The sequence below is a fragment of the Oenanthe melanoleuca genome, chromosome 5 (genome assembly GCF_029582105.1).
Source record: "Oenanthe melanoleuca isolate GR-GAL-2019-014 chromosome 5, OMel1.0, whole genome shotgun sequence".
NCBI classification, from domain to species: domain Eukaryota; kingdom Metazoa; phylum Chordata; class Aves; order Passeriformes; family Muscicapidae; genus Oenanthe; species Oenanthe melanoleuca.
In genome coordinates, this window is record NC_079339.1 from 17,872,646 (window position 1) to 17,886,368 (window position 13,723).

General features: G+C 39.9%; 1 protein-coding gene across 4 annotated transcripts in view; it reads right to left on the reverse strand.

Moving 5' to 3' along the window:
• The window catches only part of LRRC56 (leucine rich repeat containing 56), a 77,768-nt gene that overhangs the window by 15,800 nt on the left and 48,245 nt on the right, over positions 1-13,723 (reverse strand). For all 4 annotated transcript variants that reach the window (XM_056491978.1, XM_056491979.1, XM_056491977.1 and 1 more), the window contains 2 exons: positions 709-805; positions 121-318 (listed from right to left, as the gene is read on the reverse strand). In XM_056491978.1, the coding sequence (XP_056347953.1) occupies positions 121-318; positions 709-805 (295 nt within the window). The remainder of the gene's footprint in view (positions 1-120; positions 319-708; positions 806-13,723) is intronic.

Genomic DNA, 13,723 nt, shown 5'->3' on the forward strand with positions numbered 1-13,723 from the left:
GAATGATGCAATAGGAAGATGCAGAAACATTTCTCATTTCCAACTCATGGTTAAAAAGCACTGACAAAAAACACAATATGGTTTCCAACCATATTGGTTTGGTACAAACCAAGTCCTCACCTCTGCAGAGTCTGCAGTTGGCTTCAGGCAAATAAGGTTGCCCTCCACTGTCAGGTGGCTTAGTTTGCAACAAAGTCGTAGGAACTGCAGCTGGTTGATGTCCTCAATATTGTTCCCTTCCAGGTCCAAAACCTCAAGGTGATCCAGCCAGGTCAGCTGGCTCAGGTCAGAGATATTGTTATAAGCAATGTAGAGTTCCTCAGCAGAAGTAAACAGAATAAACATGTAAACCATGGGCTTGCACAAGTAACACCAAAGCTTTGCAAAATGTTTTCTAATATTTGAAATACTAAATGTCACAGGATGAAACTGTGCAAGGTAGTGAACATTTTATAAAGTGTAGTTGTTGCAGCCTTAAACAAGTGCAAATTTAGCCATATACTGCTTTAGGTATACTCAAGATCAGACCTGAATGTTACACTTCATTTTAAAAAGCTATATTGTAGCATCTTTTAAACTAACTCATGCAATTCAAGGCATAAAGCCAAAGCCAGCCAGAAACGGTGAGGAGAATGAAGACTAAAAGTAAAAAATATCAACTGAAGATAATCCTGAGACTGTAATTTGGCAGGATGCATCTATACTTACTTTTAGAGAGCTGCAGGAAGAGATCCCATCTAAATCTGAGAGCCCACACCGAGCCATCCACAGGACATGGAGATGAGACAGTGAGGTTCCAAGATCCCTTATAAAAAACAATTCAAGCTCAATTTGAATGAGTGAAAAAATTCAAGACTTGCTTTTTTTTCCCTAAGACTAGGCCATTGCTACTTCCTTCAAATCTCATATTGTTTACAAGAAATTCCATTAAAATGTTCACCCTTGAAAGTGAGGAATAAAATTATACCCCTCTTTACTTATCCCACTGCCATATTTGTTCTTGTATGACAGCATGTCATCCCAGTTCTGTTTGATTAAGTTTATTCCAAGAGCTACATCATGCTAGTTCTGCCATAAATCACAGGCAATTGCCAAGAATTAAGTGGAGTTTTCTCATGCTGGCATCATTGGCTGTACTCATATAACCCAAATTAACATATCTGAGCTGACTGCACAGTCAGCCTCACTCTGTCCCTCTTACAGAGTTACCTCTGTTCTGATTTTGCAGTTGAAAGGAGTAACACTTTTGCCAAATAACATTTTTTGAATCAGCATAAAATTATAATCCTTTCCATCCTATTTTCCCACCCTTTGGGTGTAGCAAAATATCAATAAGGGATAATTTTTATGAACTTTAAACTTTCTGGTCATAACCCAGAAAATCACACAGAGACCTGCTTGAGTCCATGCAAATGTAATGTCCCACTGACATTACAGTGCTGCACAGTACAAACATAACACAAATAAGGGTGGCAAATCAAACTGGGGCCTTAATCACCTGCCATCTTTGGTAACATTAAGTTGAATAAAGCCACTGGTCAAAAATAAACAAAATACAACACTTTATCAAATCCCAAACCAACCAAAAGCTTAGAATTCTCAACTGTAGCCATGATATCAGAGTATCTGAATAATAAGGAGCTAAACACTGGGTAACTAAATTCAAAGACAGTTTATCAGAGGAAGTAGAAACTAGCATGGAGTTCACAGAAACACAGTAATGGCTGAGTTGGAAGGATCTTGTCCAACACCCATACTCAAGCTGGGCCAGTTTCTCAGAAGTGACTAAAATAGTTCTTAAATAGAGATAATCGGACCTCAGAATTTTGGATTTGCTATATCTTATAATATTCATTCTTATAACACAGAGAATAGGAAGTTATCTACAGAAAATTGCTGAAGATAGAAATCATGGGGGCTCTTGTAGTTTTGAAATATCAAGGTAAAGTTGTTGTACTCATGTCTTCTCTTTGTGGATGACAGGGAACAAGACCAGCTTTGCATTGCCCTCTGAGAGCCTCATGCAGCTTTGATGCAGCTTTGCAGCAAACCCCTGTAGTCAAGCTGCATGTTCCAGGGATACTGGGCATCCAGCCAGTCCCAGAGGTCAGGAAGGAGGGCTTTTATGAGTGGGATAGACATGTTCTTACCTCTATCTTTTTGTTGTTTCTCTACCACCTGAATACTTGGGAAGGGCCTTGTCAGGAAAGGAGCCTGTGTAAGCCTGAATAAAGGATGAGTGCAAGAAAAAGTATCCCCAGGTGCCTCTCTTCTGTGGTGGGCCAAATGCAAGGTTGAATGGGAGTTTCTAGGCAAAACTGGGGGTTTTCACCTCTCTGCCTCCCAGGGACTGGTATGTCCATGGGCATCATTCAGACCTATCTGATTTCATCCATCCTCTACCACTGCAGGGGCTGTATGCAGTGGGTGTCTCTAATTACCCCTTCCCTGGATGCTGCCCACTTAAACAAGCCCACAATGGATACACCACACAATGAGCTTATGTAACATTTTATAGCTTTTGAGGTACAAACAGTGCAGTTGATTCAATGGCCAAAACTAAAGCAAAAAAGAAAAATCTCAGTGTCATTGAACATCTCTTTCCATCCAAGGGTAGTCTTCCCTTGAGGAGAAAACCTCAAATGATATGAACCACAACACCTGCAGTGAATTTTGTGTATCCAGAAAGCTTGTCTCTAGTGAGACAAGGTTAAGAAAAGCCAAATTCATATCACCACATCCTTGGCCTGGCACAAGATCTTCCAGGGTCTATTTACATTGTGTATATTTTCTAAATAAAACAAAAACTGATTCTAAGGCTTCCTTAAGGAACAGATGCCTCCCAAAGTAATATTTACAGAAAATTTATTATTAGATTTGCAAGCTGCATGCCTATAATAAGAAAGAAATTAAATTAAATTACAAAAACAGAACCTACCATCAAGCAAGGCCAACACACCCATAAACACAAATATGGCATTAGGAATAACATGAAGGGATTGCCTGCTCATTTCATGACCCTCTTCAAGCACTGATGAGATTTTTAAATTTTGGGGGAAATTTCTCTTCTGCAAACCACTGAACAGAGATAAAGGGAAGTAGTCAGTCTCATTTTTGTGCCATTGAAATACTGTTTCTGATGTAGAGGAAGATATGGTGAATGGACTTTATTTCCATTTTTAATTTGTCTTGAATTTTTAACTGAAGAGTTTTTGCTACAGAATGAGATTGCAGTAATATGCTTTTCCTAATGTTTCTCTGTCAATATAAAGAATGCCAAAGCAAAACAGAGGATTAATTCCCAAGCAATTTTTACACAGGTTCCCAAGAACAAACAGTTATTCCCTCTAGTCCTTGATCACTTCATGCATTTGTGGAAGCAGTTTCCTACTCATACTCAGAAGTCTAAGACTTGAGAGTTAAATCCTATTTTTCTCTGACAGTTTTCTGTTCCAGAACTGACTATGGCTAAACCCAGCGCACACAGACAGTGCCAGTCCCTACTCACACTGTGTGCTAGCTCATGCATGGCACACTCACTTGGAATTATTAGCTAACAAGTCCTTAAAGCATTCTCTGGCTGTGCACAGCATCAGAAGAAAACCCTAACTGAAATGCCTTCTAAAGCCTACTTACCTTACTCATCACAATTTGTGCTACTAAGTTTAATCTCAAATCCATTCCAGTTTCATCCATGGGTTGCAGCCCTGACTCTCCTACAGATAACTGGCATAAGTCAGGAGTAGCACTTTCCAGGCTAATAGTAATCAAAGTTGATGAGGATTTGTATTTCTAACAAAGGAATTAGGTTGCACATGCCATGTCTTGGATACTTGCAGAAGGCAGAACCTTTGGCAGAACCAAACACTGCATGTTTGCAATGCATCCCAGTGTTTGATAACAGGGTCTTGTTATTAAAAAAATGCTTAAATTGACACTTCAGAATAGAAAAAATTATGGAAGCTAATGGGAAGTGGTTTCTTATAGGCTGAAGTTGGCTGTCCCAAGGCTCATCTTTAACTCAAGAAACAAAACACTAAGAAAGCATCAACTTTGTTGCAGTGTTTGGCATGACTTGGCTCAGTTTTGCTCTCTTGTTTCAGGGAAGAGACTTAGCAGCTCATGGTATCTCTCCTCCTGCCCCTCAAGAAGGGGACTCTAGCTCTTATGAAGAGCAAATGACTGCCACCCCTCTTTCCTTGCTAATTTAAAGGCAATGAGGAGAAGAGGCAAAAGGACTTCTTCCCCTTTGGGCCCTACTGCAGAATCAAATTCCTCTTGCTGACACTAGGGTCATGCTAGCTGCTAGAGGAGCCTAAAATTCTGGATCATGCAGTCACATTTTGGCCCTGCAGATTTTTACTCCTGCATCTGAAATGAGTCATCCCCAGTCAGAGATGTTATCTCAGCAAAGTACATCTGCAAACATTTTATTCAGTAACTAACAAACTAATCTTTTGGAAACTGCATGATTCGTGCTGCAGCATCAGAGAAAATTCCCTTGTTAATTACAATAGAGATAATTGCCCTTAAGAGCATGGCTGCTGGAAGGTGAAACAGCCATGTAGCTCAAAGCAAGCTGCTCACAACTGCACGCACCTGCATTTCTGAAAATTCTTCTGAAATATTTTGGCTGGTGGGACAAGAACTTAAGAGCTTGCAGGAGATGGGAGTGTCTCCTCTGGGACCAGCTCTAGAGCATCTGGCACATCCACCTTGGGGGGGGTGAGAGCAAAGTGAGGAATTGTTTGAGCATACATGACCACCATGGGTGTGCAAGTGTACACACAGGCATGTTTTCATTTATGTTAAGTGCAGAGGGTGAGATCAGCCCAAACTGGGGAGATACATTTACTGACTTTTATTTAAATAATAGAGTCAAAGGGAATCTGCACTCTGATAATGATTTACGTGGGTAGACTATTTTAAGGTAATAATAAACTCTTAATAACAATTTATCAGGGTAGTAACACAGAAAATCCTCTATAATTTTACATGCAGTGTAATAAAACACTCCCTCCAAAATAATCATTGACCAAGGCTGAAATTAATGAGACACGTCAGAGATGAGGATTCTCCCATGTTGGGCATGATACATACATACAGAAAATTACAGAACCTATTCCAAAAGCAGAAAGTAGGATTGAAAAGTTTGATGGCTGAAAGAAAAAAGCTGTGACACTGTACAAGGCTGGTGGCAGTTGGTCATATGATGCAGCACAGGCGTGTTCTAGTGATGTGCAACCTACAAAGACCTTATAGAAAGAAAGAGAAGACACTATAGAGGAAACATAGCTCCCATTAATACAAAGAATAATCCAAATCTAGTGGAAAAGTGTCCTGTCCCAAGTGACATGGAAACTGGGAACTTTACAGGAATTAAGAAACAAAGCCATTATATATCCTGCTCACCCCTGCTATGGTTCATTCCAGACAGGTCTGAGGCAGAGAGATGGAGCATGGGGTGGGGATGTGTATATCATAACCTTTGATGGTGATAAACAGAGGATTACAGCCCCTGAAGCTGCCAAACCAGAGTCCTCCTGAGTAATTACTCCACATGTGCTCCTACACACACACTTGCCTGCAAAGCACACAGCGAATATCAGATCATGCTTTTAGTATCCCAAAGTGCCAAGAAATCAACATAGACTCTCCTAGTTTCACTTTTAACCCAAAAATTTGCATTTATAATTGATTTTGAGAAAATAATATTAATAAACTGAAGGTTCAAAGCCTGGGTTTCAAATGTCTCAAAATAACTGCTGCAGGGATGGGAACTCATCGAACAGCCCAGTGCTTCTGTGAGGGTCTTGGCAACACCCTCCCCACTTGTGCACAACCATTTAGTAATTTTTCCCATGAAATCTGATGCTCCCATCTTGTCATCACTCCCCCAGGCTGAGGAGAGAGCAGAGGGGCAAGGAACAGTTTGGCTCACAGCATCTAATAAGAAGTTTGAGAAATAATGTGTTCTTCCATGAATCCAACATCCTTGTTCTTCAGGGACTGATTTGATCCAGCCAAATTTTTACTGGATGAATATCAGACTTAGAGAGCCAAATCCTACTCTTGGTTTCACGACAATAAATCTTGAATAACTCCACTGAGCTCAAGCTACCCAGTAAACACAACAGCAAAACCCTGAACACGTTTGACAGTTTAAACCCCATCTTTTCTTCTTGGAATCAGTTTTGAATCATTTACCTAGAAATAAAGCACTAAATCCATGGAACTTGCAAGCAGTTCCACACCTGCATCTGTTGAGTAATCTTCAGAAGCAATACATCTAAAATAGCCATTGATGCAGATTTTATTTATTTTAAAGATTGCTCTGAAATAAAGATTGTTAGAGAGTAGCCAAACTACAGTCTTACAAAATAAAGGAATAAAAGAATCCCATCTCTGATCTACAGAAATCAAGTGGAATTTATCAAACCTCACTGTCATAATATTGATATAGTTGATGTCAGCACACACTGGCTTGGTTGTACAGATAATTCTGACATCTGAAACAAAAACTTTTAAAGCCTGGATGTTATTTAAATCAGTAACATATGCTCTAATAGGAAGCTTACATAAAAGTTTCATTGTGTTCTCAAATAGCTGTATTCAAAATTGTAAAATTGATTGTCTGCATGTGTTCCTTGATCAAATCCACAACACAGCCCCCAAATCTGCAAGCAGTGCTGGGGCCACGTCCTTACTGTCCCTGCAATGTCCTTTCCCAGTTGAACAAATGTCATGTGAATGTGATGACCTGCCTTGCTTTGCAGCACTGCAGCCTGCTGGTTTAGCATTCACCCTTCGAAATTCAAGTAGCAATATGCTGAGAACTGTTGGCTTGGTTCTCTCTGTCTCACATCTTACATCACCATGACACACAGGCTGCCTTTAGCATCTTGTGCTCCCTTGTGCCAGGGCGAACCACGCCCCAAGGTGCAAGATAACAAGGGTCATGTCTCATCTTTTGCTGCTAGAAGGCCACTTTTAGGCTGAAATACCATGGAAATGTAGCACCTAATAATCTGGTCTCATTCTGCCTTCTGAACTGTGCAATTTTGCAACAGAAAGTGTACCTAATCCTGTTGAGACATGCTGTTGGAGACTTCAAAAACTAAACAAAAAAGCAAGTTTGCTAGGCAATTCTTAAATACATCAGAGGAAGGCTAGCTTGTTTCAGGCTGAACAGAAAGCATGCATTTACCAAATGTCTTCTTGAATAAAAATTGTGTCTATGAAATTCTGTTTTCATAATTCCCTTTTACATGCAAATGAAGAATTTCTGTGTGAACAAAAAGTTATTGTTGCCAAAGGTCTTTGCAGTAGCATGTTTCTGTTGTCCCAAATTTTTGAGGCAATCTTACCATGAAAAAGAAACTGTTTCCAAAATGGGCTATAGTGCTAATATCCCTGGCAATATTTCTCCCAATAAACAAATTTCACTATTTTATTCTAGGGTTGTGGGTTTTTTTTTTTTTTTTTTTTGTTGGTTGCTTGTGTGTTAAGTTCCAAGTTTGGAAAGGAGCAAAGATCTCGTATATTGCTGTTTTAGATGTGGATCTCAACTGAACACTTCATTGGCAGAAAAATGGGTGTATAGATCAGGGAGAACATTCAAGTTCATGCAGCCTGTGACTCTGCCTTTTCAAAGGGAGAGACATCTGCCACAGCTTTTGTGGGCTACTAAGGCAAATTACAATTCTCAAGGAGTCACGTGCTTTTGGCCAGCACTTTCACTAAAGCAAAAGCCTGAATACAAGGACAGGGCCTGGCTACGGCAGCCAAAACCACAAACTATCCAAGGCAGTCTGGCTGTTTTCCAGGATAGGAGCCAAGGACCACTCTGGTCCTGATAAGAGTATTTGAGCTCTGCCATGAACACATGTGTGGCCATGCTTCAACCAGAGACACTGCATAAAAATCCTTGTTGCACTAACATCAGTGCCCACTGCCCCCTGCACCCCCCTCCAGAGCTGGCAGGCAAGAATGGCATCTGGATACAGGAGATGACAACAGATGAAAAACCCAAACCCAGTGAGATACATCTCTGGGCTATTCCTGCTTTATACCTTTTTCACTTGTCATTTTTGCTTCTCATTACCTCATTGAAACTGCTGTAGCAACTGCAATATTACATCAAGTGCTATATTACCTTCAAGAACTTTATTTTTCATGTCAGATTATACCTCATTTAAACAAAAAGTGCTTTGTGAGACCAACAAGAGAGAGATATTTGTAAGAGGGAGTGCTGATACATACACTTCTATAACTTGTCATACTTGCGCCTAAGGTAACTGAGATGCTTACTCCCGTTTAAGTTAATACACATGAAATGTAGCTTTAATTTCAAGTGCTCTCATTTTTAGTTGCTGTCAAAAAAAAACCCTCAGAGCAGAATAATAGGCTTGATCAATGCTGGTGGAGACAGGAACAGCAATTCCTTAACACGGGAATATACACCATGTGTGGGAAGGACAGTGTAATTTTGTGTTAATTTCCTTTTGATCATTAAAATTTCTTGTCAGCTTAGTTACTGCTATAGCATTCTCACAGTGAAAGTCTCTGTAACTCAGCTCCTACAACTGGAAAGGAGTAGAGATTGCCAAAGTGTGGTCCTGTTGAACAAGACTTGCCCTTGACTACATTTTTTCCATTGTACTTCAGCTCCCACCCTTGGCATAAAGCTGCACCCCAGAGAAACTGTAGAAACCTGACACACCATGGCTGCATCCTGCTGGGTGCAGTACACCTTCCACAAGGCCAAATGGATTTCCAAACAGGAAAAAGTTGAGACACACAGTAAATAAAACTCTCACACCCACAGATCCATTGCCCCTCAGTTTAACCCCAGAGCTACTGACAGTTCCTACAGCTTTGGCAATTGTTCGTTCTCACTGTTGAAAGCTTACATATAAAAAAATAAGGGATAATGAAACTGTGGTTACAGAATGAGTTACTTACATTGAAGAATTGAATCTCACAGTGCTTTGAAATTTCCTGCATAAATAACTTTTCAGTCTCCCACATGTTGTGTGCCTGTTTCACAGTATGTTCCAGGACTGAGCTTTGGCAGAGTAAGACAGATATATTCCATCTTTGCTTTAATATAGATTTCATCCTTCAAAATCAACATTTAAAACTTCTAATGCTTCAGGGTAAACAGAAGGAATATTCTGTAAAAGATCCAAATCATCTGAGAGATTCAGTGGTGTTAAGACACTTACCACAAAAAAAAAAAAAAAAAAAAGGAAAAAAAGTACCTAAAAAAGTCTTTTTGTGTGTATCAAAAAAACCTTGAATTCTTGATTAATTGACCACACACAGTTACAGAGTTGGACCAGCTTGGAGTAGCTGTTCAATTTTTGTCATGGTAATGGCTATAGAGTTTCCACTGAAAAATAATACTTGAAATATTGCAGAAGAGGGTTGATATGAAAACCTAGAGAGAAAATGTAATTTAAAGTGATTCAGTCTGAATATACAATGGTAGAAATGCAGGTTCTTGAGATTCTTTAGATCAGGCACATTTGTAAGACACTAATCATTTCCTTCTGAGGCTGATGGCCTTTTCTTCTTTGTAATTTTTCCTTTCTTTCTTTTTTATCAGTGTATACATCTAATAAGAAAACAAAAAATAAAGAAGCTTGCAAGAAACAGATACAGGTGCAACTTGGACCTGTGAATGACAGTTCATTTCCTCCAAATTTCTTTCCTCCCTCAGCCTCTAATGTTCATTACAGATCTGCATGACAGACTTGTCTCCATATGTCCCGAGTCAAGACTTCTTCCTTAAACAACAGCTTCAAGTGGTAGGATTGTGAGGTTGATGAAGCTCAAACCAGGAGATGCCATAAGTGGTCTTTCAAACAGAGTCCTTCATAAAACTTCTGTTACCAAAAGTGTAGTGGTAGGTTTCATTATCAGACCTTTGTGTTCAGGTTCTTACCCTCACAAGAACACACAGTGCAGCTTATGGCAAAGGGTGAAGAATGTGCTCACATCTGATGAAATCACAACTTCACCTCCTAAAACACAAAGGCATTTCAGTATTTATTTCTAGCAGCTCTTGATGCATCTGCCAGATCTGATGCATCCTTTAAAGATCTCATGATAGAAGGATAAAATTTTGCCACACAACAAACAAGGAACAAAGCTAGAGAAAAAGAAGTGTGCATGTATTTTAGGGGAAAAAAGCAACAGGCCCTTTGTGTGCAGCAATATGTCTGCAGAAAATAAGAACAACTAAATCAACTCCTGTGTGGAGAATATTCTATAGAAATTAAGTAATGAAACTGATTGCACAACAAAACTCTACCTTTTTATTCATTTTTATTCCTCTCACTTGGCAGTTACAATTGACAAATACAAGCATTAGCATAATTTCCCCTCCACCCTGATTCCTTCCCTTTTTTAAAATCAGCATTTACCTTGCATTCCAAGAATGTATTTTCCCACTGAACATAATTATTTTCAATAAAAAAAAAAAATCAAACAAGCTTCGGAGAAGCAATTCCCTTGTAGGAGAGAATCAAAACAACCTACAAACACATTAAACTAATGCTGATTATTTTCTTATTTCCATGAAGACAATCTTTTCACAGCTGGATACCACTCAGGAAGGAGGCACCCAGCTTGAGGTGTTTTTGTGTTATTGTGTCACAATTAAATTCTTCTAAGGATCCAGACATCTGGGACTCTGCTGTGGCAAACCCAGGTTGAACCAGAAAGGAAACACTGTCTGAGTGTGAGTGTGGGGTGTGCAGGGAGCCAAGAGGGGCACCCAGGAGTCACTGGAGCCACCCACTCTGAAGGGGCTTTAGTCCCAGCAGTGAAAATCTCAGGAGGTGTGTTTCTGCCAGAGTGGCTCCTGGATGGTCAGCTTCCTTAACAGTTCCGCTGGCAATAGGCTAATTACTGTTGCTTCCCAACCCTGTTCTTTGGTGCTTCTCACACCATGATTATAACCATTTTTTTCCTCATCACTGGCTAAAATGAATATTTAGGTGTAAATTTTCTTAAGTGAACCCTGACACTGACAGCTGAAACAGAGCAGCTGCAAACTGCCTAATAACCAGGCACGTAAGTACTTCTTTGCTGGCAGAAATCCACTAGTTGCTATTGACATTTTGATCTATCATATCCATCCAGGGTATATAAGCAAGATCATGTTACCATCAGGCAAAGCCTTGTACACAACTCATTCAGAACACTGTGTCTGCCCTGGATAAAATAAGCAACTGAGATGGAAAATATGGCATATTTATACAGCTAACCCAGGACGCTGTAGAAACAGCAGCTAACCCAGGAGCTGAGTTGTATTTTTTTTGAATACCTGATACAGCTGGATAGGTGTAAAGCATGAGAAAATATCCTGAAAGGAAACAATGCTTTTTACCAAATAAACTCAAAGTAGAGTGCCTACTCAGATAGTGGGCAGAGAAGAGGTACAATTTTTTAAATATTTTGTCTTACCTTGCAGGACTTTACTGGCAGCCTTCCTGCCCACATTAGCTATTACTTACTCACTTTGCTTTTTCACTAGCTGTGTTCACAATGCAAAAAGTGTTGCTGTGGTCTGTGAGGATCCTCTGATGGTTTTTATGTCCCGCATTGTATGGCAGTCACAAAATAGAAACATGATAGTGGTGTCCTGGGGGAAGAAACCTGCAGATCCTCTCTGCTCTGTGAGGAGAGAGACGCACTATACACTCCTCAGCAGCCCTGCCATGGCCAGGAGACTGAAACCTGGAGCTGCAAGGGCAGACCCTGCCTCATCATCCCCTTCCTCACAGGCACATCCTGTACCTGACTGTCTGAAATAGAAGGCAGGGGAGTTTCAGCTGGGGAAGGCTTCAGAAAATGAGCTGCTGGTGGTGAGAACCATGGGAAGACACTGCAAGGCCACAAATTTGTTTTGGTGTCTGCTGTGTTTGCTGCAGAATGGAGCCCGAGCTCCATCTGTGCATTTGTACAGAAAAAGTTCCTTTGCTGGGAATCAGCCTGTCAGGTCCCTGATATCTAAGGTCACAAAGACACATTTTCTACTTTGGGCACCTGACCTGGTGAAATTAAACCAGAGGTCTACCCAGGACAGATAAGTGGTCAAAGCAATCAGATTTCCCTAGAGCCAAAGGCAGACAGGCTGATTGTGCTTTTCTGAAAATAATCCACTCAACTAAAAGAAGCTGTATTTCTATCACAAAATCATTACTTTTTATCAATAATATGAATATCCTTAAAACCATCAATGCTAAATAAAACTTGAGGTCACAGCAATTTTTCCCCGGTTTGTAATACTCTTGGGGTTCTGCAGGCACTAATACAGAGAAGACTCATTAATACAGAGATTAAGATTCAATTTAAATGCTTTCCTAGCTCCTGCAAAGCACTCAAAGCCCTCAAGACAGACTTCATAGCAACTTTCACTGCTGAAGGACTTTCAGTCCAGCTACACAAAAGAATTAACAGGAACACTTTCTACAGAAACTAGCCTGCATTTGAAATTAAATGCTTTCCCCATCCTGAAATGTGAATATGAAAGTAAACAGTGATGGTCTGGGTGCTGAAATAAGTGTTTGAAGGGATTGACCCCAACCAAACCAGAGCAGTGGTTCTCTGACTGCATGTGTAAGAACAACCACGTTATATCCATGTACCTATGTACATGTAAGTACACATCAAACATAGTAATCCAGTAATTGCAAAAGATTAGGAATGATAAGCAGAAGAAAAAGGAGGAAAAAAACTAGAGGAAAAAAAAAAAAAAAGAGACAGGAAAGGAGTAAGTAAAAATAACAAGAAAAAAAGGAAATCTAGGGGAATGATGCCCCCACGTTCCTCCTGTTTGAGGGAAAACTATCCAGAAAATAGTTGGTGCCTAGACACACTATCAGCAGTATCAAATTTTGGGGTGATCAGTGTCATGGCTCAGTCTCGTAAAAGATGTTGTAAATTGATCCAGACCCAGCAAAGCAATTATACCAATGTATTATTTTCAGCTTGTGAACAATGCCACTGAAGGCAAACTTCTCGTGGCTTTGAAAACACAATTATATTTCCTTAAACTCTTTTTTGGGTAAAAAGGAGGTTTGTTGCTAAGTTAAAATACCTGAAGATCCTGATTCAAGTCCCAAAATACTTTCAAACATTACTTTAGAGTCCATACCCTGAATTAAGAAATAATTTGTTTGGCTCTGGCTTCTTAAAGTCATAAAATTGATCAGGAAAATCTTTACTTAAATCACTTGGCTCATATTTGCAGTTATTTCTTTTCACAGCCAAGAGGGCTCAAAACATTTCAAAATGTGAATACAGAGACTTCTGTGTTGCTAGCCTTGTCTCCAGGAGCTGGTGTTAAAAAAAACAAAACAAAAACCTAAGGCTCATAAAAGCATAAGAATTGTTGATTTTGAATGTAGTCTTCACCTTGTTAATTTGAACCTCCAGACAATTTTAACAACTGAAACAGACCAGGATTACTTCCCTCTTGCTCTGAGGGATGCTTCTGCAATAGTGCCAGACGAGTTAGAGAACTGCAGCAATGAAATGTTAACTCAGTCTGGATGTAGAAAATCTGCTTTCCTTTCCCTATATCCTCCATACTCACTTTTGTCCCCACAGTTTGCAGTCTCTGCATTTCATATCACTTAAAATATGACGGCCTCTCTCTTAGAAGCAGTTTCTTGAGAAGCCCTGAGAGCAGATCACTCTTCTGCTGGCT